The 24552-nt window shown below is 67.2% G+C and overlaps 1 protein-coding gene across 1 annotated transcript; it reads left to right on the top strand.

Moving 5' to 3' along the window:
* The first annotated feature begins 1666 nt into the window (after positions 1–1666).
* TIMP2 (TIMP metallopeptidase inhibitor 2) lies at positions 1667–24367 on the top strand. Its single transcript, XM_075904148.2, has 5 exons — positions 1667–1922; positions 17402–17502; positions 17777–17885; positions 19489–19613; positions 21306–24367. Exons 1-5 carry the CDS (start codon positions 1805–1807, stop codon positions 21501–21503), a joined length of 651 nt encoding a protein of 216 aa, XP_075760263.1. The 5' UTR covers positions 1667–1804; the 3' UTR covers positions 21504–24367.
* The last annotated feature ends 185 nt before the right edge of the window (positions 24368–24552 follow it).

Raw genomic sequence — 24552 nt, 5'->3', positions numbered from 1 at the left:
CTCGGGGGCACTGGGAGGCACCTGTCCCTGCCAGGGTGAGGTTGCTCCTGCCAGCGGTGGGGGGGCTCTCTGGATGGCCCTGCCTCCCCATGGCAGGGAAAATGCTCTTGGCTGTGCCCCCGGCCCACAGCCCCAGCTCAGCATGGCCACGGCTGGGCACTCACAGGGCTGGTGCAAACCCAGAGGTTTGTTCTGCGGTGGGAGACACAGCGAGGGACGTACGGGGCAGGGGTGCTGCAGCACCCCCAGCTATTGGGCACCCCAGCACCACGCACCTGCTGCCCAGGGTCCTAGCCCTGGCCCGTGCCCCTGTGACCGCCCTGTGGCTGACCCCTTGCTTGGCCACAGCACCAGCCTGCTCAGAACCGTGTTTGGAGATAAGGACCCCAGAGCATGGTTCTAAAGTCTGCAGCTGATCCCCCGCTAGGAGGGGCTGCAAGGGCTTGGGAGGGCGGGGTCAGAGTTCAAAATGATCTGGACAAACTGGAGAAATGGGCTGAGGGGAACAGGGTGAAGTTGAATAAGGACACATGCAAAGTGCTCCACTTAGGGAGGAACAATCCGTGTCACACACACGATGGGCAGCGACCGTCTGGGAAGGAGCCCGCAGAAAGGGGTCCAGGGGGCGTCGTGGACCACAAGCTGAATGAGTCAACAGTGTGATGCTGTTGCAAAACAAGCCAACATGATTCTGGGCTGCCGCATTCAGAGGAGTCCTGTGAGCAAGGCACGAGGAGCCGTTCTGCCGCTCTACTCTGCGCCTGTTAGGCCTAGGTTGGAGTGTTGTGTCCAGTTCTGGGCACATTTCGAAAAGGATGTGGAGAAACTGGAGAAGGTCTGGAGAACATGAGCTATGAAGGCAGATTGAAAGAACTGGGCTTGTTTAGTTTGGAAAGAGGAGACTGAGAGGGGATGTGAGAGCAGTTTTCAAGCACCTAAAAGGAGGAGGAGGAGGGAGAAAACTTGTTCATCTTGGCCTCTGCGGACAGAACAAGCAGCAATGGGCTTAAACTGCAGCGAGGGAGGTTTGGGTTGGACATTAGGGAAAAGTTCCTGCCTGTCAGGGGGTCAAACACGGGAATAAGTTGCCTGGGGGGTGTGGAGTCTCCATCTGTGGGGATAGCTCAGAGCAGGTTGGACAGACGCCTGCCAGGGATGCTGTAGCCGGTGCTGGGTCCTGCCATGAGGGCAGGGACTGGACTTGACGTCCCGAGGTCCCTTCCAGTGCTAGGACTCTATGACATGTACTCCCCCTACCCCTTCTGTGCCCCACCCCTAGCGCTGGGGCCAGCGGCTGGGACCCTGCATGCGGGACCTGGAGGTGGACCCCTGGCATGGGGCCAGCAGCTGGCTGGGACCTGAGGGTTCAGAGGGGCGGGGGGGGGGGGTAAGTGACAGGGCTGATGGGGGCGGGCAGGAGCAGAGCCCCCAGACTGCAGGGCTGCCCAAGCCCTGGGGTGCGCCGCTCCCCCGCGCCCATGGAGCCAGGCACGAGCGGCCCCGGCCATGGGGCGAGGGCCGGGCCCGGGAGGTCGCTGGGGGGCTGCAGGCGGCCGGCCTGGCACACGCCGCAGGCCGGCGGAGGAAGGGCCGGAGCGAGCAGCCGGGCGCAGCTGCCTGGCCCGGTGCCCGGGGAGGAGGAGCGGCCAGGCCGGGGCGCGTTAAAAGCCGCCGTGGCGGAGCCGCGCAGCAAAGCCCCGTGCCAGGGCCGCAGCGCAGCGCAGGACTCTCCAGGCCGGACGCGGCGCGGGCGCGGCGCGTGGCTGGATGCGGCGGCCCCCCCGGGCGCTCTGAGACCCGCAAGATGAGCGCTGCCCTGCCCAGCCTGCTGGCCTGGCTGGCGCTGCTGCTGCTCCCCGGGGCCGACGCCTGCAGCTGCTCCCCGGTGCACCCGCAGCAGGCCTTCTGCAACGCCGACGTGGGTAAGAGGCGCGCCCGGCCCGCCGCGCCCGGTCCCCTCCGCCCCATCCCCCCGCCGGGCGCGCCGCTCTCCCCTCCGCCCGGCCCCCCCCCGGGCTCGCCGCTCCCCCCTCCGCCCGGCCCCCCCCCGGCTCGCCGCTCCCCCCTCCGCCCGGTCCCCTCCGCCCCATCCCCCCGCCGGGCTCGCCGCTCCCCGCTCCGCCCGGACCCCCCGGCTCGCCGCTCCCCCCCCCCCCCGCTTCCCGGCCTGCGCCCCGCCCCTCCGGCCTCCCCGCGCCCCCTCCCCCCGCCGGACCCGCAGCCTTAGTGGCACTAGGGGCCGGGGCTGCCTGGGGGCCGCTGCGGCTCGGCCGGGGATCGCTCCGGGCCGGGAGCGGCGAACGGCCCCGCAGCTCGCGGGGAGGGTGCGGGGCTGCGCTGTGACCCGCGGCCTGGAGCCGGCCACGCGCCCCTCCCCCCACTCTCCAGCGACTGGATTCATTGGGGTTTCTTTGGGTCCAGTCAGAGGCGGGGCCCTGCGCCCGGCGTGGCAGGGAGCCGGGGGGCGCTGGTACCCGCAGAGCTGCGTTCAAGGGCGCTGCCCAGGGCTGGCTCCTCCTGGCTGCGCCCAGCCCCAGTTAAACCCGGGAGAGATCTGGGGGTGCTGAACAGAGCTGCCCGCGCGGGGTCTCAGCAAGTCGCTCCCAGCCCTGGATGTGGAGGAGCTTGTGATGGAGCAAGGCCTCTGCGGCCCCCCCCCCCCCCCCCGCCAGGGCGTCTGGAGCTGGACAGGAGGGGCACAGCTCCTCGGCAGTCTGGTATGCCAGCCGGGGCCCCTGAGCGCCGCAATGGGCCGTCCGGGTCCCCCCAGCCGGCCGGGGCCCCTGAGCGCCGCACTGGGCCGTCCGGGTCCCCCCAGCCGGCCGGGGCCCCTGAGCGCCGCACTGGGCCGTCCGGGTCCCCCCAGCCGTCCGGGACCCCTGAGCGCCGGAATGGGCCGGCCCCGTTCCCCCAGCCGGCCGGGGCCCCTGAGTGCCGGAATGGGCCGGCCCCGTTCCCCCAGCCGGCCGGGGCCCCTGAGCGCCGGAATGGGCCGGCCCCGTTCCCCCAGCCGGCCTGGGCCCGTGAGTGCCGGAATGGGCCGTCCGGGTCCCCCCAGCTGGCCTGGGCCCGTGAGTGCCGGAATGGGCCGTCCGGGTCCCCCCAGCCGGCCGGGGCCCCTGAGCGCCGCAATGGGCCGGCCGGGTCCCCCCAGCCGGCCGGGGCCCCTGAGCGCTGGAATGGGCCGGCCCCGTTCCCCCAGCCAGCTGGCCATGGCGAGAGACAGGAACAGGAGCCTGCGGCCCCCTCGTGTGCCCTCTGCCTCTCCAGCCGTTCGCCTTTTCCCTGAGAAGTGCTTGTGTGACAGCTGCTGCCCTTGTCACCTGCCACCTTGCTAGCTCCCTCCGCCCAGGGAACCCGGCGCACTTGGCCTACCTCCGGGCTCCCGGGTCCTCTCCTCTCCGCCCCTTGCCACTGTCACGGTGGTGGCGCATTCTACAGCCCCTGCACTAAGCGCCTTCCTCCTGCGGGGCTGGCAGGCCTGGCCTCCGAGTGGACGCCTCGAAGGGGTGTCAGCAGCAAAGCACCGAGAGCGATGCCTTGGAGCTCTCTCCAGACCCAGTTTCAAATCGGGGTTGTGGCCTCGGGGCTTCTGCCTGTGTGATTTTGGGGGGGCGGGTGGGAAATTGGTGGGTCCCAGGGGTCTCACCCCCACCCCAGTTCACTCCCTGAGGTTCTGAATCTGGGGGGTGGGGTGGGATGCAAACCCTCCTCCAGAAACCTGGGCTTTGTTCTCGGTGTCCCCGTGCCCTGCCCGGCGTTGGCTGTGGGCGTGGGCGGGGCGTGTGCTGGGCACACACGGAGCCGGCTGCTCGGGGGGTTGGCGCGATGCGGCCGAGCCCCCGAGGACAAAAGCCAGCTTTGCACGGTGCCATCTTGCTCTGCCTTCGAGCTGCCGCGTGACCCTGGAAAGGCGGGAGCTCGGAGTCCCGTGGATGACGGGCTGCTGTGCCCTTGGGGTTGCGGAGCCGAGGGCCGGCCCTGCCCTGGAAAGTGGCCGCATCGGGCTAGGTCACCTTCCTGGCGTCCAGGCATTTCCTTTCCTCCATCCCAGCTTGTTCAGCTTGGATGCTGCTGAAAGGGAGGCCTTGGCACCCGGGCCCTGGATTCCTCCTCTCCATGAATAATGCCCTTATGGCCTTGAACGGCTGAACCAGAGGGAGAGCGGCCCCCGGCCTGCCGCAGCGCCCGCACTTGGCTGCGGAGCGGCGTTCTGCAATACTTGGCAGCCCAGCCCCCGTCCGTCCCACAGGCCCTGGCTGCCTCCCTGCGTGGGGTGTCCCAGCTCCGCCTGCCCCCGAGTCTCCAGGGCCCTGCTGTTTGGGGGGGGGGGGCGCGAATGGGTCCAGGGACAGGAAGATTTTAGACAAAGTGAAGCAGCGTCAGTCCAGGCTGCTGGGTTGCTTGAGGTTTGTGGGGGCAGCTGGGCAGGGTGCTCTCGCCAGCTGCCGCTTTGCTGCCCCCTCCTCCGCCCACTTCGTCCTTCACCCGCTCGGTGGCAGGCCTGGGGGCGAGGCCAGCCGGGAGCGGTGCCGGGCGCCAGGCTGGGGGACGGGCACTCTCCTGCCCTAGTTGCCTGAGTGAGGAGAGAGCTGCCTGGGGCAGGGTTAGGGTCCTGGTGAGCGCGGCGGGGGGAGAGGCAGCTGGCACACGGGGCTCTGACCTGGCCGAGGTTAATCCCATGGGGCGTTCAGTGGCTGGCGTGGTGCTTCCTCTCCGTGGGGCTGGGTGTATGGAGGCCCTTGGCCACCAGAGTTCCAAGGGGCGGTTCCGTGGCTCATGCTACCTGCGCCCATAACCGTGTCCGTTTGGGCACCTCCCCCAGGGCTGGGCGCACCCGCCTGTGGGGTATCCAGCGGCCTAGCACAGCCACACCCCTCGCCGCTGGGTCCCCACCGTCCCCAGACCAGAATAACGTGGCCGGCACCCGCCGCAAGGTGGGCAAACTTCCTGGGGGGGTCCAGGACCTCTGGGGACTCCAGCTTCTGCAGTGTGACTGGCAGCGCTGGTCTCGGGCCGTGGCCTCGGTCCACAGGCCGCTTTGGGACAGCCCCCTCGACCGCCCCGTGGCGGGACCCAGAGGAGGGACCTGGGCCGCTTTGGGACAGCCCCCCCGACCGCCCCGTGGCGGGACCCAGAGGAGGGACCTGGGCCGCTTTGGGACAGCCCCCTCGACCGCCCCGTGGCGGGACCCAAGGGAAGGACCTGGGCCGCTTTGGGACAGCCCCCTCGACCGCCCCGTGGCGGGACCCAGGGGAGGGACCTGGGCCGCTTTGGGACAGCCCCCTCGACCGCCCCGTGGCGGGACCCAGGGGAGGGACCTGGGCCGCTTTGGGACAGCCCCCTCGACCGCCCCGTGGCGGGACCCAGGGGAGGGACCTGGGCCGCTTTGGGACAGCCCCCTCGACCGCCCCGTGGCGGGACCCAAGGGAAGGACCTGGGCCGCTTTGGGACAGCCCCCTCGACCGCCCCGTGGCGGGACCCAAGGGAAGGACCTGGGCCGCTTTGGGACAGCCCCCTCGACCGCCCCGTGGCGGGACCCAGGGGAGGGACCTGGGCCGCTTTGGGACAGCCCCCTCGACCGCGCCGTGGGCGGGACCTGGGCCGCTTTGGGACAGCCCCTTCGACCGCACCGTGACGGGACCCAGGGGAGGGACCTGGGCCGCTTTGGGACAGCCCCCTTCGACCGCACCGTGGGCGGGACCCAGGGGAGGGACCTGGCATGGGGTGGCAGCAGGAGGTGGTCTCCCCCCCCCCCACTCACTGCAGGAGCAGAGCCCCCCGGGTGCTCAACTTCCCGCTGCGGCAGAGAAGCCGAGCCCTGGCTGGGGAGGGCGGCCGGGTGGCGCAGGGGAGGGCGGCCGGGTGGCGCAGGGGAGGCTGCTCCAGCTCCTGCCGCTGTGGTGGGTGCGGGACAGGGGGCCCACGCCAGCCCCCCTGTAAGACCCCCGCCTGCATCAGTGGGGAAGGGGGCGGGGCCTGCAGGGGGAGGGGCTCTTGTCCCCTGCTTGGAGTTGGTTCCAAAGCGCTTCCTTTCTGCCCCTCCCCGTTTGTGGAGTTAAAGTGAGTCCGGCTGAGCAGGGCCCGGCGTGACCCCCAAAGCGCAGGCTCCCCGCCGCGTCCGGCCAGTGCTGGCCCGTGAGCACAGAGCCCCTGCTGGCCCCGGGGAGCTGACAGCCTGCGGAGTGGGTTGTGCAAGGGCCGGAAGTCGTGCGAGCACCAGAGCGAGCCAGGCGGGGCCGGATTGCACAATCCCGGCTGGGGCACCGTCCCTTGCTGGACAGGACGCCGTCGGGCCCCGTGGGCGTGTGAGCCGCTGCGTTGCTAGAGCCGGGGTCCCTGGCCCAGCCGCCCGGCTGTGGCCCTGGTCTGAATGCGAGGCTGCGACTTGCCTCCTGGCTGCCGCTGTCCTGCGGACGGAGGCCGCCGAGCATACTGCAGTGGGCCCCGTCTGGCCCTGGGGGGTAGGCTGCCCTGGGCCCCGCAAGCCAGCTGTGCTGGAGGGGGCCTGGCCTGGGCACAAGCGAATGGGCGTGGCTGGGGCGCCTGATTGCCAGGCAGCGCCTTCAGCAGGGGAGCAGCGTTTCAGCTCTGCTGGGCAGGGGGGCAGCGAGGCTGCAGGGAGGTACCAGCCTGACCGCCTGGCTCCCCGTTTATCTGGCTGTGGGTGGGGCCCTTGGCGTCTCTGCACCTCTGCCCCATGGCCCACGGCAGGGTTCCCTGTAAGCTGGGCGCTTGTGCGGCTGCTCAGGAGAGCTCCCAATGCCCGGTCAGCGCAGTGCACGCAGCCAGGTTGTGTTCCTGCTGGTGGTGCACATGCTTCCGTGCACATAACAAAATGTATTCCGCATGTGAATGGAAAAAATCCACCCGCGGCTGGAAGAAATTAGCGGGAGCATTGGGCCCTTGGGTGAAACCAGCACAGAGATGATTTCCCATCCCCTCTGGTGAAGCCGGACCAGGGTTTCCCTCTCAGCCCCCTTTGCTCTAGGACCCTGACTCTGCTGCCTTGGTCAGGCTGGAATCTCCCGGGCTGCGTCTCAGCCCAGCCAGCCCCAGGACTCGGCCCATGGTCCCAGCCCCACAGTCAGATCCCTTGGAGCCTCTGCTGGTTGGTCCAGCCCTGGCGAAGGGCCTGAGGTAGCAGCACATGGAAGCGTTTAACCCCCGGGCGGAGCAGAGGGGGGCCCAGGGGCGGGGGGCCTGTAGCTTGCTCTGGAGTGGCTGTCGGGACTGGGAGAGCGCCGCCCACGACTGCCAGGGGACTCGGCTGCCCCGTAGCGTGGGGGCCGCAGGGGGCTGTGCAGCTGAAGCAGTGGAGCCGTATCGGTAACATGGGGACCCGGCAGTGAGCCCCCCCCGCCCGCCGGTGCCATCTGCCCCTGCCGGGGTCCCTGAGCTCAGTGGCCTCTGCTCCTGCTGCCAAGAGCCCAGCCCAGGGGCCGTGGAGCTGGTGTCGCAGGGAAGCCCCGAACGCAGGTGGGGCCCGGCGGGGAGGCGCTGCTGGCGCGGCTGCGCCTGGCCCCTCCCCAGGAGGCCGAGATGCCTGTGGGGGCTTCCCAGGCTGGGAGGAGCCGTAGGGCTGGGATGCCTCATGCTGGCCACATGACTGGCTGGGTCACAGCTGCTGGCGCTGCAGTGAGGTCACTTCCTGCCTCCCGGGCCATGTGGAGCCAGGGAACCCCGCGAGCCAGGGGAACACCCAGTGGGGGGGGGGGGAGCTGGCAAGAAGCTGCTCCCGATCTGGCTCTTGTCTGCTGCTAGAGCAGATGGTGTCCTGCCAGGCCGGATCATGCTGGGCCGGGCTGGGCCATGTGTGGCGGGGCCCCCTCTCCCCCCGATCTTGCACCCCCGTAGCAGCAAGATGAGACTCCGCCAGCCGTAGAACAGGGGGGTTATTGCTGCTCCAGGACACAGCCCAGCACAGACGTGGGGTGGCCGTAAGGAGTCAGGGGCTGGCAGCCCCAGGCCCCTTGGGGCGGGGTACATAGCCCCCCCGAACTCCCAGCACAGACGTGGGGTGGCCGTAAGGAGTCAGGGGCTGGCAGCCCTAGGCCCCTTGGGGCGGGGTACATAGCCCCCCCGAACTCCCAGCACAGACGTGGGGTGGCCGTAAGGAGTCGGGCTGGCAGCCCCAGGCCCCTTGGGGCGGGGTACATAGCCCCCCCGAACTCCCAGCACAGATGTGGGGTGGCCGTAAGGAGTCAGGGGCTGGCAGCCCTAGGCCCCTTAGGGCGGGGTACATAGCCCCCCCGAACTCCCAGCGCTCTGCTTCGTCTCTTCTCCATGTCATCCAGCCAAAAACTGCCCAGCGCCCAGCCCTGCCCCCAGCCAGGTGCCCGTCTCCCCCTCCCTCCCTCTGTCTCTCCCCGGGGAAGAGCCTTGTTACCGGCCAGGCTGGGCCGAGGTGTCTGGGCCATGCACACGTGGGGGAGTCGGTGGGAATCCCAGCCCAGCGGGGGGACCCGGGTCACAGAGCAGACCCCCCCCTGCGTCACACCGTGCTGGGCTGGGCTGCACCGTGCTGTGCCTGTGGCCCCGCTTGGGCAGCTCCCTAGTTGTGGTGCCGTGACTCGGTGGCTGGTAATTCTGTGGCTCCCCGTGCAGGGCCCCGTGCCGCCGTCGCTGCGCGTGGCACTGTGGGCACGGGTCCAGCTGGGGCTGCAGGCAGGGTTGCGCCAGTGGCGACTCCTGCCGCTGTGGTGACAGCCTGGCCCGGTGACCTGGTGCCCACGTCACGTGGGCGTGGTGCTGAGCCGGAGCCCAGGCAGGCCGCCCTGACCCGTGCCAGGTTCTGTGCCCGGGGAGCACAGCTTCGGGGGGCTGCCTGGGCGCCCTGCCAGCCAGCGGCTGGAGCTAGGCAGGCGCTTGGGTGAGCGCTGGCCGGAGAGCTGCTCCTGGCCACGTCCCCGGCTGCTCGGGCAGATGGCTGGTCCCAGGTGGAGCTCCCCTGCCAGCTCGGAGCAGCCCCACTCGCATGCTCCCAGTCTTGGTGGGGAGCGGGCCCCTCCCTGACTCCCGCCGGGCCCACTCCCTTCCCGCAGGCTGGCCCCGAGCTGCCCGCTTCCCGCGCTGCTGCCCTGGGTACAGGGAGGCCTGCCTGGGCCCCTGGCTCATTAAGCTGCAGATTTGGAGCCTGCCGGGTTTGGCTGCAGCGGCAGGGCCTCGCCGCGGTAAGCAGGGGGGCCAGGGCCTCCGGCTGGCATGGCCTGCAGGCTGGCATGGCCTGCAGGCAGTTGGGCGGTTTGTGGGTGACCCCAGGCCAGAGCGGAAGGGGGCTGGGGCAGCGGTGGCAGGAGGCCGGGGCCGTGCTGGGTGAGGGGATGGCTGGGCAGTGCGTGCTGGGCTTTGAGCAGGGGCCGGGTTGCTCTACACACCCAGGCGTGTCTTGTGGGGAAGGAGCCCTGCGAGGCTCTTGGCGCTCAGCACGCTCCCCTGGAGTTACTGGGGCCGCCCAGGAGTGTGGGGCGCAGGCTGTGGGCACGGGGCAGAGCCCCTCCGTGCCGTGTGGGCAGCCGCTCACCAGCTGCAGCCAGCTGGGAGTCAGGCTCCTGGGTTCTGTTACCGGCTCTGCTGCTGAGTGTGGGCAGGTCTTTGAGCCTCAGTTTCCCCGCGGTAGCTGTTGTGCTTTGGGGCGCTGTCTGTGGGTGTGCAGGGCTCCAGTGACGCCACAATTGTGTATCCAGAAAGACCAGCCGAGGGCGTCCGTGGACGTGCAGGGCTCTGGTGAGCAGACACGTGCCCAGGGCCCTGCTCGTCGGGAGAGCCACTCGGGGTACGTGTGCCCTGCGATGAGACGCCGGTGGCTGCCTGTGCCGGCCGGCTGGGGGTACCGGGCTGCAGAGTGTAGCCAGTGGGATGGGCCGCTCCGGAGGGAGGCTTCCCGGTGCTCTTCCTGTGAGCGTCCTTGCCGGCGGAGAGGCGAGTCCTGCCCAGCGGGTCCCTGCCGGACCGGACGCCTCTCTTGGTGCAGGCAGACAGGCGAGGCTGGGAGCCCGGCACCCCGCAGCCTGCACAGAACCTGGCAGCCCAGCAGCCGCCTGGCCCAGGCCACAGCCTGGTTACGGGGTTATGGCCCGACTGCTGCTGCAGCAGGCTCAGGCAGTGTGAGGGGCCGGGCCCGTCTGGGCACCGCTGAGGGCGTCCGCTCAGGGTGAAGTGCTCGAACTCGGGGCTCCTCACAGCCCCAGACTGGAGACCCCCCCAAACAGGCCACAAACCAGTCGCACCGAGCGCTCCAGCTGCCGATCCAGCCAGCCAGAAGCCTCACGAGCAAAACCCCCCAGACACCCCCGCTCTCCCTGTGCCCCACTCGCCCCGGGCTTAACACCTGCCCCGAACGGTTCCTCCGCCCCTAAGAAACCAGCCACAGTTCCCAGGTCAATTCACTCTGGATCTTCCCCACAAGACCACGCTGGGCCGGTCCTTTAGAATCTACCAGCGAAAGGTTCATTACTACAAGAAAGGAAAGCAAGAGAGTGAGGCTGTTAAAGTACAGTACGTTACATGCACCGAATCTCCCAGTTCTCAGTGCAGGCTCTAGCAGAGATGTTACAGCTGCTGGCTTAAAAGTCTCTGGTTACATCCTATGTCAGGACGGGTCCACGGTTCTTCCCGGCTCGTTCCCTGCAAGGATGCATCTGGGATCAGGAGCTAAACTGAAGACCAAAAGGAGGGTGCCACATGGCACGTGTATACCTCCCCTGGCATCTTCCTGGCCAGGGAAGGTCACGTGGTCCAGCGACCTATCCCTGTGTCCCAGGCTGGCAGCCCTTCGGCCCTGGCTGGCTTGCAGGTATCAGTCCCGTTCCTGAGGTGTGTCTTGGCACCTAGAGCTTCATTGTCTCCTTGCTAATTAGCACAGGCACTGGCTGAGCATTCCTGGCCCAGTGCTCAGCCACAGAGAATTTCCCAGCATCCGTACAGAGGGCCTGTTTCTAACTCCACACCCAGATCTCACACGAGCACACGAATCGCGCACACGCCATCAGTAGAACAGACGCTTTCATGGGACACCTCACATGGCCCCTTTGTATCCATTGTGGGGCAACCCCCCTCGGGGTGCAGCAGTGATCTGGCTGCTCCCCTTAAAATCCAGTAACACGAGAGGCCGGCGCCCAGTTCTAGCCCTGGCGCCCTGCGCGAGGCGTCTCCGCTGGAGGCACATGGGCCTCCCTGTGTCACTGGGTGGGGTGGATTTCAGAGGTGAGTTTCTCTTCCTGCTTTGGTTAAATCGCCCCCCCCCCCCCCCCCCAGGCCCCTGCTGCTGCTTTAATTCCAGCGTCCTGCCCAGAATTGCAAAGGTGCTTCCAGTTGGGCCCCTCGCAGTGCGCCAGGGGCTTTGCATCTCCTGGGGGCGCCCCGTGAGTGCAGGGGACGGCCCGGCCTTAGCCCCTCGCCCACGTATTGAGTCCTGCCCCGTGCCCTTGGCTCTGCTCCAGCTCCGCTCCCCAGAGCCTGCCAGGAGGGGGCTAGTCACAGTCTCCCTCGCGGCCCCTGCACAGCTCCCTCCCCCGCTGGCTGCTCAGCTCCCCCACCGCCCCGGGCCCGGAGCGCAGGCGTCGGGAAGCCACGGGGCCACGCAGCCGAGCTCCCTGCTCAGAACCGGCTGGCGCAAGGGGGTGTGGGCGCGTTGGCTGGGCAGAGCCAGCCTGCACACGCCGGGCCCAGGAGCTCCCGGTGAGCCCCGCCACGTTTCTGTGCCCTGCCCCATGTGGGCAGTGTGGGGGGGCACGGACTGGGCCTTCCCCTCCCACCCTTGGCCAGAGGGAGCTGCCAGCCGCCCCGGCCCTGCGTCTCAGCGTGGCTGCTGGACGGCCCTGGGGGTGGGCAGTTGGCTTGGTGCCCCAGCTGCCATGCTGGTGGGGAGGGGACTGGTGGTAACAGCCAATCACCACCTGGTATCAGTGAATTCCCATTGAGCCCCCCCCCCCCCCCCCCCCGGCGTGCTCCCTCGCTCCCGTCCCCTGACACGGGGCCAGCCCGCTTGTGGCCATGGTGCCCGGGGCAGGCGATAGCAGGGCCCTGTTCCCCACGGCCCAGCTAGGGAGCCGTGTGGCAGGGGCCCAGGGCCCATCCCGGCAGCCACTGGCCCTGGCATCGCTCAGGGGGGTAGGGGCTGGGCCGGGGCACTGGGCTCTGTCCTGTCCCCCTGCCCAGGGAGAGCACCTCCCTCCTGGGGGGCCCTGGTCGCCCCCCGGCCTTGGCAGCTCATGACTGTCGCGCAGGCGCTGGCAATGCTGTTAACGCTCCGGCCCCCGGGCTCGGGCAGTTCCATGGGAAACTCCACTGGGGGGAGCCAGGGCGTCCCCCCTTGCCCCGGCTGCAGAGGGCGGGAAGCGTGGCCTGAGCAGCAGACACGGCAGATACAAAGGGGCTCTTTGCATTGAGCATGGGCCTGTCTCCGGGTCTGAGGGCTGGGACCCAGCCCCCACCCCTCTGGGGGGCTGGGCGGGCCGTGCGTGGGGCAGGCCTGGATTCCCCTCCCCTCCCCTCGGGCTCCTGGCTCGCCGCTGGAGCCTGGCTGGGCTCCTGGCCGGGAAGCGCGCAGCTCCCTCCACAAAGCCGCACTGTTCAGGACAAATCTGCCTCCATTGGCTGCATTTTTCTCAAGTGATTCATGAGCACGTGAATGGAAAAGGCCGGAGCCCACTGAATCAGGAGCTGTTCCCCGCCCACAGGCGCCACGCCAGCGCCCCTTGCAAGAGCTGGGAGTTCGCAGCGAGCCACGCCGGGGCCGGGGCCGGGGTGGGGGATGGAGGCGGGAGGGGCGGCCCAGAGCCACCCTGGCTGGAGAGGGCACTGTGCTCCGCTGTGGCGCCCTGGCTGGAGGACGAGCCATGGGCGTTTCCACGCGGTGGGCCCACGCCCACGCCAGCGCCCCCTGTCTGCCCCCGGGCAGCGCCAGCAGAGGTGTCCCATGCAGCCTGGATGGGGGAGGGGCGTGTCGTAGTGGGGGGCTGTCCACTCCTGTGGCCCGGGGTCCACTGTGGCTGGGCACTCACTGGTTGCCGTGTTGTGTGGGGTGGGACCCCTGCTGCCCTGTGCTGCCTGCAGAGACTGTGTGCGTGTGCGTGTGCGGCTGCACTGCCCCGCGGGGGGGTCCCTGGGCAGGCACAGAGGCCAGGCCTAGCCACGTCCCACCTGGTGAGGGGGGAGTTTGAGCAAAGGGGGGGTACCTGCGGGGGGGAGTGACCGGGGGCTGAGGGGGGCAGTCTTGGCGGGGCACACGTGAAGAGAACAGACTGAGCCGGGGGCTGGGGGTTCCGGGGCCCGTGGACCCCGCCCCAAGGGATCTGAGGCTGCCGGCCCTGACTCCTGTGCCCACGTGGAACCCGGGCCAGGCTCGGAGCAGCACTAAACCCCCCTTTGCACTGGCGGGCGGGGTGCAGGGTGGGGGGTCCCCGACGTGCCGTCACAAGGGGGGCCTGGGGTGGCTCTTCGCCTGGCACGGCCAGGGCTTGTGAGGGGCTGCGTGGCGCTGAGCCACGGCGGCAGGCAGGGATCTGAGAGGCCCCCGCCCAGTCCTTGCTGCTGCCCTGCGGCAGAGGAGGCGGCTGAGCTGGACTCTGGCTTGGGGCCTGCCCTCTAGCGCTCCTGGCCCAGCAGAGGCTGGGGAGCGGGGCCTGGCGTCCGCGCTCGGCGGGGGGCAGAGCCGGAGTCTTGCCAGGCTGGGAGCTGCCTAGGGTTGGGGTTAAATTCCCTGCCCAGGTCGGCCGCTGGGATCTCCAGCTGGGCAGCCGTGTGGCTCTTGGGCCACAGTGCGCGCTGTGGGAATCCACGAGCCCTGGGGGCCCAGCCTGCTGCCCCCCAAACCCGCTGGGGATTTACGGAGCGAGCTGAAGGGCTGGGCCTGGGGCGTGTTGGTCCCTGCAGGCCGCCTGCTCCTGCGCTGGCGCCTGGGAGCCCCAGCCGGGCCCGGGCCCAGGCCCCGTCTGCTCTAGGACTGGCTGTGTGAGCCGTGCTCCCCCACAGCCTCCCCCGCAGCCCTGGCTCCTGGTTGCCCCAGAGCAGCCGGCCCTTTTCCCAGACCCGGCACACGCTGGGGAGTGTCTCCCTGGGAGTCGGCTGGCCTGGGCAGCTCCCTGAGTCCTCCACGGGCCGGCGCTGGAGATCGCCGCAGGGCCTGGGGTGCCCCAGGCTGACCCCCGGCAGGGTTCTCGCTCCGGCGTGCAGGGGCCTGGCCAGGGGGGGGGGGGGGGGGCGGCCTTGGCACCAGGGGGATTCTGTTCCGCCCTGTGCGTTACCCGGAGACCGGTCAGCTGGGCTACGGGCCGGGGCAGAGGGGCCGTGGCTGGCAGTGACCTAGACCCTGCACCAGGAGCCTACCAGGGGCTCATTCCCAGCTTCCTGTCCCGGGGCCTAGAATCCCCCTCGGGGAAGATCACGGAGCCCCCCGGCTCCAGCTGTCGCTGGGAGCAGTTTCCCTGGATGAGCCGAATGGAGCAGGCTGGAGCCCGGCCTGTGTGCTGCTCCCGGCCCCTCGGCTGCCCTGCTGTGACGGTGTCGGGGCCCCCGACCCTGCACCCCCTCCGCAGCAAGGTGGGACTCCGCCCGCCGGGGCGATGGAGAGGGACAGCGTAGCCTATGCTGGTGTAGGCGCAGGAGGACAGGCTGGCAGCCCCAGCTCCCTGGGGGGAGGGGTTCACAGGCCCCTGGGCCCCCATCCTGCTTTCAGTCTGCTTCCTCCAGGCCTCCCCACGCTCCGACTGCCCCTTCTCCCAGCACAGGACTCCCCCTCCCCCCAGCCAGGTGACAAGTGGCCAGGCCAAGGCCAACGTGCCTCCCCCAGGGCCCCCCCTTGGGCAGCGCTCACAGACACAGGCCAGCAGGGGTCACCCCCAGCCCACCCAGCACCCAGTGACTGCCCAGCAGAGCGGAGCCGAGGCCACAGGAGTAGACAGCCCCCCCCCCCCCACGTCCCACCTGCGCTCGCAACTGGCATTCGGCTCCGTCCAGGCCGGCCCGGGCCACGGGGCAGCCCTGCTCCAAGGGGCGCTGGGCCGGCCTGGCCTGTTCTGCCGGGTGCCCTGGGGATGGGGCACAGCAGGGAGGACTCTGCCCCATGCAGCCCCTGGCCCACCGCCGTGGGGAGGTGGCAGCGCTGCCTCCCTTCGCGGTGCCGTCGTGCCGCTCCCCACGCTGCTGTCGAGCAGGGGCTGCCTGGCCTGGGCCCTGCCGTGGGGGCGGCGCCGTCCTCGCGGTGAGAGCAGCCCTCCGCGTGCTCCCCGGGCCCTCGGCTGGGGGGGGCAGCCGCTGGGGACGACGGGCTTGCAGGCAGGGCAGGAGGGCGCCTCCGTGCAGGCCACGCTGTGGGTGTGAGGGAGTGGCAACCTACCAGAAAAGCTGCTAGCTCTGGGGTGGAGCCCTTCTCCCAGCAGCTGTGCTCCGCGTGGGCCCCTCTCCCTGTCGCTAAGGGATGCTGCTTTGGGAGGAGGGGCCCACGGACGGGGAGGGGTGCCGTGGGACCGGGCCCTGGGGCTGGAGCCGGCCGGTCTGTGCTGCTTGGCCAGGCCCGTTCCCTGGCCCCTGTGAGTGGCGAGTTGTTTTTCCAGGCGGCTCGGGGAGGAAGTGACACCGTGCGGTTCGCTGTGTGCCGGCAGGGGCGGTTCCTCGTGGCCGCCCACCATTCCAGCGGCAACGTCTGGCAGGAGCCTCGCGGCCCCTTGATTGCGAACACAGCTGCTGGTTTGCGAGCGGCGGCTGGAGGCCAGGCCAGGCAGTGCAGCTGGGGTGGGCTGGCCGTGCTGGGCGGTCCGTCTGGAGCGGGGGGCGGGTCTCCGTTCACGCCAGGGCCTCTGCTCCGAAAAGCCTCCCTGCTCCACGTGCTCCCCCGCTCTGGGGACGTACAGTGCAGCTCCGTTCACCGGTTCAATGTTAGGATTTTAACTGGTTAAACGGGGGCAGCTGGAGCACCCCTCCGCCCCCCGCCCGTAGCCGGTTACCAGCCCCGCTCCGGGTGCTTGCCCTGTGGGCTCTGCTGGCCTCGGGGTGCCACGGGCCCGTCCTCTCCTTCGTCCTGGCTGTACAGTGTCCGCCGGGCCGAACGGGGCCAGGCCCTACGTGGAGCCTGCTACGCGCCCGTCCGTTGCAACCCTCCAGGGACGGTCCCGGTCCCGCGCTCGCCGGCAGAACCATAGGGACCTGGCAGGAAAGTAGCGAGCCAGGAGGAAGAAATGGAGGATTCTGTCTCCCACGTCCCCCGCCCCTCCCGTCCTGCCTCTGCCCTTCCTCCCTGCTCCAGCCATGCTGCTGCTCAGTCAGCTCCGTGCCCGGCGTCCAGCGCCAGGCAGCGGGGGAGAGCGAGGAGGCCGCCACCAGCCAGGGCAGGGGGAGCAGCAGCCTGCGCGGACGCGTCCCGGAAGCTGTTCTTGCTCCCGGCTCCCTGGCTGCTCCCCCTGCTTGGCAGAGCCCCAACCCCAGCTCTTGCCTCTGGTCTCCCAGCTCTGCGGAGCTCGCCGGCTCGGCCGTGTTGCCAGCTGCTGGGCAGCTCTTTGGCTCTTTGCCTGCCCCACCTGTGGGCCCTGCCCTGGACAGGCAGCACTGCGCGCGGTGGTCACGCCCTAGGCCTGTGGGGCGGGGCGGGGCCCTGTCCAGAGAAGCCGTCGGCACTAGGGAGGGAAGTGCCTAGTTGATGATCCCATAGGGAAAAGCTTATCATGTAGTTGGCACATCGGCTGACTAGCGCCCCCCCCCCCCCCGCCCTTTGCTGCCTCTGTCAGAGGCAGGTGGGGAGGGAAGAAGAGGAGGTCCTGGGGGAGCCGGCTTAAAAGCCAGTCCCCCCAGCTCCAGCTCCAGCTCTGTGGGAGGGGCAGGGGCGCAGCGGCGGCCAGCTTTGAAGGGGGATCTCTTCCAGCCCTAGGATTCTACGAAAGTCCCCGCTGGGCTCTTGTACATTTCAAAGCGGAAGCGCCGCATGGCGCCCGGGGCCCATGGGGGCCTCCCCCCCCCCCCCCAGCCCCAGGCTCTATGCACTGTTCCTACTTTGAAAGGTACAGGAGACCCTGCTGTGGCTCTTGTACGTTTCAAAGGCAGCATGTGCGCTAGTCCTTATCGACTAACGGAATAGTCGATGGAAATCCCATCGACTATTCCATTCGTTAATTACTCGATATTTAACATCCCTAGTCGGCACCAGAAACCCCAGCGGTAACTGGCCCTGGCTGCACTAGCCCAGGTCTGAGTCCACGGCATGGCAAAGGAACGGGGAGGGGACAGTCCAACACAGCCGGTCCCATCCCCAGCTACTGACTCGGGGTGGCCAATGCTGCAGGCCCAAAACAGCTGTAGCTCCTAGGCCCTGCTGCCTGGGGGTGGGCAGGCTGAGGCAGGCAGCGGGGCTGGGGAACAGGAGCCGTGCCTGGCCCGCCTCTGTTCATGCCCTGTCTGCCGTCTGTTGCAGTGATCCGAGCAAAGGCCGTCTCCCTAATTGAGGTGGATTCTGGGAACGATGTTTACGGGAATCCGATCAAACGAATCCAGTACGAGATCAAGCAGATCAAGGTACGAGACTCGCGGCTGCGCCCAGCTCTGGGGCGGCGAGTAGGAGGCGGCGGGTGACAGAGCGTGGGCTGGAGAGAGAAGTGGGTGAGGGGGTCCCTCCAGCAAACCCAGCCTGGGATTGAACCTGCAAGCGCTGAGCCCCCCAATAGCGGCCTGGTAGTGTCCCCGGCACTTGGCTTCCTCGCACCAGGCCGGGCACATGCTCCCGCCCGATCTCCGGCAGCGTGGGCGGGGGAGACGTCTGGCCGACCGCCCTCTCGCTCTCTCCCGCTAGATGTTCAAGGGGCCGGAGCAGGACATAGAGCGCATCTACACGGCGCCGTCCTCGGCTGTGTGCGGCGTGGCGCTGGAAACCGGCGGGAAGAAGGAATATCTCATCGCAGGTAGGCGTGGCCCGAGCCAGGGCGGGCGGGAGGGGGCATGGGCCCGTGGAGGGAGGTTTCCCGGAGCTGCGGGAATCGCTCAGGGAATGGCTGCGAAGGGGAGGGGAGACCCTGCTCCAGGCAAAGGGTTTGTTCTTGGCTGTGGCGGTGGGACCGCAGGAGAGTTCAGGACCCGTTGGGCTCCCCTCCTGCGCCCCTCAGCCCCAAGGCCCTGCCCGGAGCCCGGAGCGCCCTTATGAGTGTGCCCAGACGTGCGTGGGCCCGTCTCGGCCACAGGCCACGGGCCCGGCCACGTGTGGCCACGACACCTGGGCTCTGCCTGGCTCTCGGTCCGGGACCTGGGTCCCCTCTGGCGCCATCTAGTGGCTCCGAGGGAAATAGCAGCCGAGGAAGCTGGAGCTGTGTGACCCCTGTGCAAACCGGGGCCTAGTCCGTGCTTGCCTCCCCGCTCCGACGCCCTGGGGCCTGGGCCTGCTGGGCTGGCGCTCCGGCCCGGCCGAGCCCACGGGATCCTTTGCAGCCGCACCCTGGGTCCCCGAGCGCGTCAGGTCCGTTTCCATGTCCAGCGCCTGCCCGGGATCCCTAATGGAGAGGGACCGCGTGGCCTGGCGCCAGGGGAGCGTGGCTGCGGTGGGAGCGCCATTGCCTGTGTGGGCTGCCCTGCCTGGCCCGTTCTCCGGAGCAGCGTCACCGGGACCTCGATTTCCACCTCTCCCCAGATGGGGGCTGCCGGGGCCGCCTGCTTGGCCGGGGGCGGCTGGCTCAGAGCGCAGGCTGCAGGGCAGACCCAGCCCCCCGTGAGCGCTAGGGGAAGTCCCCTGCTGTCGCTGTGGCGCTGGGGAAGGCCCGGAGGCTGGCCTGCCGGGCCCGGGCTCGGGGCAGCCCCCTCAGCCCTGCTGCCCGTTAAGGGGCCCCGCGGCGCATGACGTCACAAGCACCGCTCTCTCCCAGCCAGCCCCCAGCCCCCACTCTGGGCAGCCCGGCCTGAGCGAGGGGCTGAGGTGTGGGGCACGGCCGCCGCCTCCTGGCTTCGTTTGCCGAGATGAGCAGCCGGGAGGGACGGCCCGCGGACTCCCTTCCCTTCCCTTCCCGGCGCGGCGCTGGCCCTGCCTCCGGGAAGAGCCACGGGGAGGGGGCTGCAGGCCGGGGCTCAGCAGCACGTGTCTCGCTGCAGAGGTGCCCGGGCTGTGAGTTAGTCCCTCTGGGAAGGCGCTCGGGTCCTGCCTGGCTGTGGAGCCGCAGACGCTCCGGGTGCAGCCGCCGCCGCTGGGGTCTGGCGAGTCAGGGGAACCGGGCCCGGGAACCGGGCCTGCTGTGGGAAACGCCTGGAGCAAATGCCTCGCGCCCCGACGTCAAGCGACGCTCTGCTTCCCCGGGGCTCTCGGCTCACGCCCCCCCAGGTCTCCAGCACGGCCTGGGCCCTGCTTGTCCCCTCGGAGCGCCCAGCCTGCGGCGTGCGCCAGGCACCGTTGCCCCAGCGGGCTGGTACCTTAGTGCCCCGTTCCCTGCACAGTGTGTCCCGAGCGCCCCGGGCCGGGGGGAGCCTGGGGCGGTGCCGATGGGGGCCCAGGTGTCTCCAACGCGCTGCCTGGCCTTTCCGCAGGCAAGTCCGAAGGCAACGGCAAGATGCACGTCACGCTCTGCGACTTCATCGTCGCCTGGGACTCCCTGAGCGCCACGCAGAAGAAGAGCCTGAACCAGCGGTACCAGATGGGCTGCGAGTGCAAGGTAGGCAGGGCCCTCACTCCTCCACAGGGCGGGGCTGGGCACGGGGACATGGGGGAAGCACAGGGATGCTTCCTGAACCGCGACCTGGGTTGCATCCCCGTGGGGATCTGGGCGCAGCTGGGCTACTGCTGGCTTCTTCCCGTTTGGCTGCAGCGCTGGGAAATTCACCGGAAATAAGAGGAAGACCCAGTTTTGCCTCCTAGAAGGAGTCATGTGTCCAGTGACTGGAACCAGGGGCCTGGGATATCAGCACCCAGATCCCAGACAGGCCCCTGCCCTGCTTCCGTGACTCCGAGAAACTCCCTCGGACTTCCTTGCAGTTTAGTCACCATCACATGGTGAGAACGTGAGCTGGGAGGGAGGCGGAAGGAACTGGGCTTGTTTAGTGTGGAAAGGAGACAGCAGTTCTCAAGTACCTAAAACAGTGTCACGAGGAGGGAGCAGCAATGGGCTTAAGTTGCAGCAAGGGAGGTTTCGGTTGGACATTAGGAAACCGTTCCAGTCGGGGGTGAAAGACGGGAATAAATTGCCCAGGGGGGTTGTGGAGAGATTGAAGAGCAGGCTGGACACACCTGCCAGGGATGGTCTAGAGACGGTGCTTGGCCTGCCGGGAGAGCCGGGGGCTGGACTGGAGAGTCTCCCGAGGTCCCTCCAGTGCTAGGCTACGTCTACACTGGCGTGATTTTCCGGAAATGCTTTTAACGGGAAAGTTTTCCATTAAAAGCATTTTCGGAAAAGCGCGTCTAGATTGGCAGGACGCTTTTCTGCAAAAGCACTTTTTGTGGAAAAGCGTCCGTGGCCAATCTAGATGCGCTTTTCCGCGCAAAAGCCCTGATCACGAAAATGGCGATCGGGGCTTTTTTGCGGAAAAGAAATCTGAGCTGTCTACACTGGCCCTCTGTGCAAAAGCTTTTCGGAAAAAGACTTTTGCCCGAACGGGAGCAGCACAGTATTTCCGCAAGAACACTGCCAATCTTACATGCGATCGTCAATGCTTTTGTGGAAATTCAAGCGGCCAGTGTAGACAGCTGGCAAGTTTTTCCGCAAAAGCAGATGATTTTGCGGAAAAACTTGCCCGTCTAGACACAGCCCTAGTGTCTGAGTCTGTCCTGGGGGCTTTGGGTCAGAGAAGTGATGCTCCTTCTAAGCTGAGTTTTCCCTGGGGGGCGGGACCAGCCCTGGAGAGAAGAGGCCCGTTCTGTTCACGTAGGGAAACCTGCCTGCTGTCGGGAGCGCTGAGCACCGCGCTGGGCGGAGAGGCTGTGGATCCCTTGCGGGAGGTTTCCAAGGACCGGCTACAGAAAGACCCGTCAAGGCGGGGAGCTTGGGGGTCGGCAGGATTCATCCCGGGCAGGACTCCAGTCCCAGTGCGGTTCTGCTGACCTGTCGTTGCCAGAGGCCTCGCCAGGAACTGGCGGACTCGCTGGGCGAGGGATGCGCTGGAAACAGGCGATGGGTGGGGACAGACAAGAGCCCCCCATGTTTGGAGCGGGCGCGAGGGGAGATGCAGGCGTGGGAGGGAACTGGCCCCACCTCGGAGCCCAGATTGGTAGCATGTTGCTTTCCTTGGCTCGGTGACTCCGCCCAGCCGAGGGGGAGCCGGAGCCGGAGCCGGAGGCGCGATGGGTCCGTCTGTCCCCGGGCAGGGTGTCCGTCCGTGTGTGCTGAGCAGTGGTCTCTGTTCTGCCGCAGATCTCCCGGTGCCCCTCCATCCCCTGCTTCGTCTCCTCTCCGGACGAGTGTCTCTGGACAGACTGGGTGACGGAGAAGAACATCAACGGGCGGCAGGCGAAGCATTACGCCTGCATCAAGCGGAGCGACGGCTCGTGCGCGTGGTACCGCGGCGTGGCCCCCCCCAAGCAAGAGTTTCTCGACATCGAGGACCCCTAAGCGGGGCGGCTGCGTTCCCACCCCAGTAGAAAGGCCTGCAAGAGATGAGCCTGGTCCACTCTGACATCACTTCCTGGAAACAGCATGAAAATACGCTCTCCCCAGCAGGCCCCGGCGGGGGGTAAATGCCAGGTGCTTCCCAAGCGCTGCTGGCCCCTTCCCGTCCCGTCCCTTCCCAGCGGCGAGTCCCGAGCCGCCCGCACCTGGACCCAGGTCCATGTCTCTCCTTCTGTGTAGCAGGCCTACCAGGTCCCCTCCCTGGGGCTGGGGTCTCCCCCCCCCCATCGCCCAGCACGTGGGCGTCTCTTTTCACACCGCTGTGTCTGCTGCCGGGGCTACGCCTGCCTGTCCTCCCTCCGTGAGTCCCACTGCCCCTTGCCCCACGAAGGGAGCGTTGGCGGCTGGTCGCACTGGCCCAGAGTCCTGCCGGCTGCAGGCACCAGGAGAGGGTCTGACTGGAATGGAGTCTCCTTAGCCCTTTGCAGGGACATGGCAGCCCTGAGGGACTGGGCGGTCTCTTCTCCCTCGCTCCCAAGCGCTGCTCTTTCCTGCTTCCCTCCCGGGCTCCGCACCTCTGGGGGCGGCTGGGTTGGAGCCCCGGCAGGCTTTGGTCCTGCACCTTCATCCTGGCAGGTCAGGACAGAAAGCAAATATCTGGTGGGGGGGGAATGTGGGCCATGCGGGGGGGCTGCCATGTGCGCACCCCCGTGCATGCGTGTGTGCCCCCCCATACATGTGTCCCCCCCATGCGTGCGTGCGCCCCCCGTGTGTGCATGCGTGCGCCCCCCCGTACATGCGTGTGCGGGCCCCCCCATGCATGCGTGTGCGCTCATAGCGCCAGCGCCCGGCCCCAGGCTCGGTACCCATTAGCCTGTGGGGTCCTGCAGCAGCGAAGGCTCCGTTGTGAATTCGTTGCTCAGTGCGAGAAGGGACCGAGCTCCCTAGCGCTGCAGGAGGGGGCTTGCTGAAAACCGCCCAGAGCAGCTTCCCCTGCCGAGAGCCGTTGTTCCCCGTGGAGGCCGGGACTCGTTCCCCGTGTTTGGCAGGGAAACGGCGCCGCGAGAGGCCCCGCTGGGACCAGGTGTTTGTCCCCGCTGGCGGCTGCTGGCTGAGCGCAGTTCTCAGGCCCGCCACATTGACCTGTAGTAAAAGTCACGATTTTCAGACCTTCTTCCCCTAGGGCAGGGGCCTCATTTCCTGGCAGCCGTGCACGCGGGCTGGGCGGGGCCGTCTGATCCCTTGCCCCGACCTGCCACCATCCTGCCCTCTCCCCCGTCCCCCATGGCATCCCATCCCCCCAGGGACCTGGCCTCACAGATTATGGGGTCCTGGTGCGGGGCAGCAGCGGTGGGACCCCCCTGCACTCCCTGTGGCTCCTCTGCTCCTGTCTGCTTTCCCCGGGACAGTGGGGGCTCAAACGCAGCTGCTGCCCTGCGCCAGGCCCCTCCATAATCTCTGAGGCCGGGTCCCTCGGGGGATGGGGAGCTGTGGGGGGAGGGGCGGGGCTTGGGCACCGGGAATGGACAGCTCCCCCCCCCCCCCAGCCAGATTGCACACTGCTGTGGCAGGGATGGCCCCCGGGCTGGGAGCATGAGCCCATCCTGTGCCGTGACGATGCACGTGCAGGCACGCAGCCCAACCTGACATCTGGCTGCCTACACGCCCCGGCCCCGCAGTCTTCTGGGAAGCCCTCCCAGCCACCCTCAGCCCCACTCTCCTGAGCCAGTTTCATTGTGTTGAGGCCCTAGAGCGCTGCGCCAGCCGGGACCTTTGTGAGAACCTGCGTAGCCTGGCTAACGTAGGCCCAGCCAGTGTCTGGAAATTATCCCTGCAGACCTGCTTCCGGGGCATTTTCATGCTGTGCATCGGTGTAGGCTTTTAATGATGTCATACTGGACCAGTCTGGGTGATTTTCAGTATATAAAAATGAAGAGGAAAAAAACCTAATCACTCCAATATAAGACTCCTGTTTGCTTACTGTACGGTTATATCATATGTGACATTTACTCCTGTCTCAAATGCTCTCTTTGATTTTAATGTTTCGGTTTGTTTTGGCATCAGCTGTATCATTCCTGTGCTGTAACTTTTAAGTTTCCTTGTTAGGTATTAGAATTGCACTTATTTTTTTAAAACGCGTTTCTGCATTGGAAGCATTCAACATGAAGCGGGACGAATGTCGAGAAAGTCTGTGGAGGGTTGAATCCTCCAGATTTTCCTGTTAGTTTGTATTTTTCCTCCTTCCCGGGTCCCCCTCTTCTGCCAAGTGCACAAGTCTTCAGAAGTTGGATTTAATAATAATAATAATAATATGGGATGGGGGATGGGAGGTCCCATCCATTTACCTCTTGTTCAGCAAGGCCTTGCTAGTTTGTCTCCAAGAGCAGGGGGCCTCACACGACAGAATTGCAAACATCTCTCTGTCAAGTGTGTGAAGGAGGGTCGATTGGCTTGTTTTAATTTATGCCTTTGGTTCTTGGTTCCATTCTCTGCCTTTCTTCCTAGCTCCAGTCCCCTTTTCCATGCAAGCAACTCAAAATATTTTAAAAAAATAAAGTTTACACTATCGTTCTCTTCAAATCTTTGCTTGATAAGTATTACAAATAAGGAGCATCGAACTTGCTGCCATAATTTAAAGCTTCTGGGTGGGGTTGTTTTTGTTTGGTTTTGTTTTTTGGGTTGGTTTTTTTTGTTTTTTTGGAGCAATATGTTTTTGCTGGAATCTGAAGTCTGAGACCTTCTTGTGCTGGAAACACATGAAAGTTGTTGAATAATGACAAGCAGACTGTGCGTGTCTCTGACGCTCTGTATAATTCATATGTGGACATTCAGTCTTTGGACAATAAACAATATTGTACAAAATGAAATGCTTTCCTCTCTGAATTTGCTGCACATCTCTGGGGCTGTGGAAATAAGTACCACGTACAACTGGGGATGCTAGACAGGCGCACCAATCTGCTTGTGCATGTGGGACTGGCTGTGAGCGGGTGAGTAATCCACCCAGCGTTGGGGGGGCTGTGCCATAGATATCCCCCCACTTCCCTCAGTGCAG

This window comes from Pelodiscus sinensis, chromosome 20 (assembly GCF_052426305.1).
Source record: "Pelodiscus sinensis isolate ZL-2025 chromosome 20, ASM5242630v1, whole genome shotgun sequence".
NCBI classification, from domain to species: Eukaryota; Metazoa; Chordata; order Testudines; family Trionychidae; genus Pelodiscus; species Pelodiscus sinensis.
Note: the sequence above shows the minus strand (reverse complement) of the source record. Positions and strands in the feature narration are given on the sequence as shown.

Coding starts and splice junctions, on each gene's coding strand:
- TIMP2 (XM_075904148.2), top strand. CDS start 1,805: ATGAGCGCTGCCCTGCCCAGCCTGCTGGCCTGGCTGGCGCTGCTGCTG. Junction 1,923..17,401: donor CTTCTGCAACGCCGACGTGG/GTAAGAGGCGCG, acceptor CGTCTGTTGCAG/TGATCCGAGCAAAGGCCGTC. Junction 17,886..19,488: donor GAAGGAATATCTCATCGCAG/GTAGGCGTGGCC, acceptor GCCTTTCCGCAG/GCAAGTCCGAAGGCAACGGC.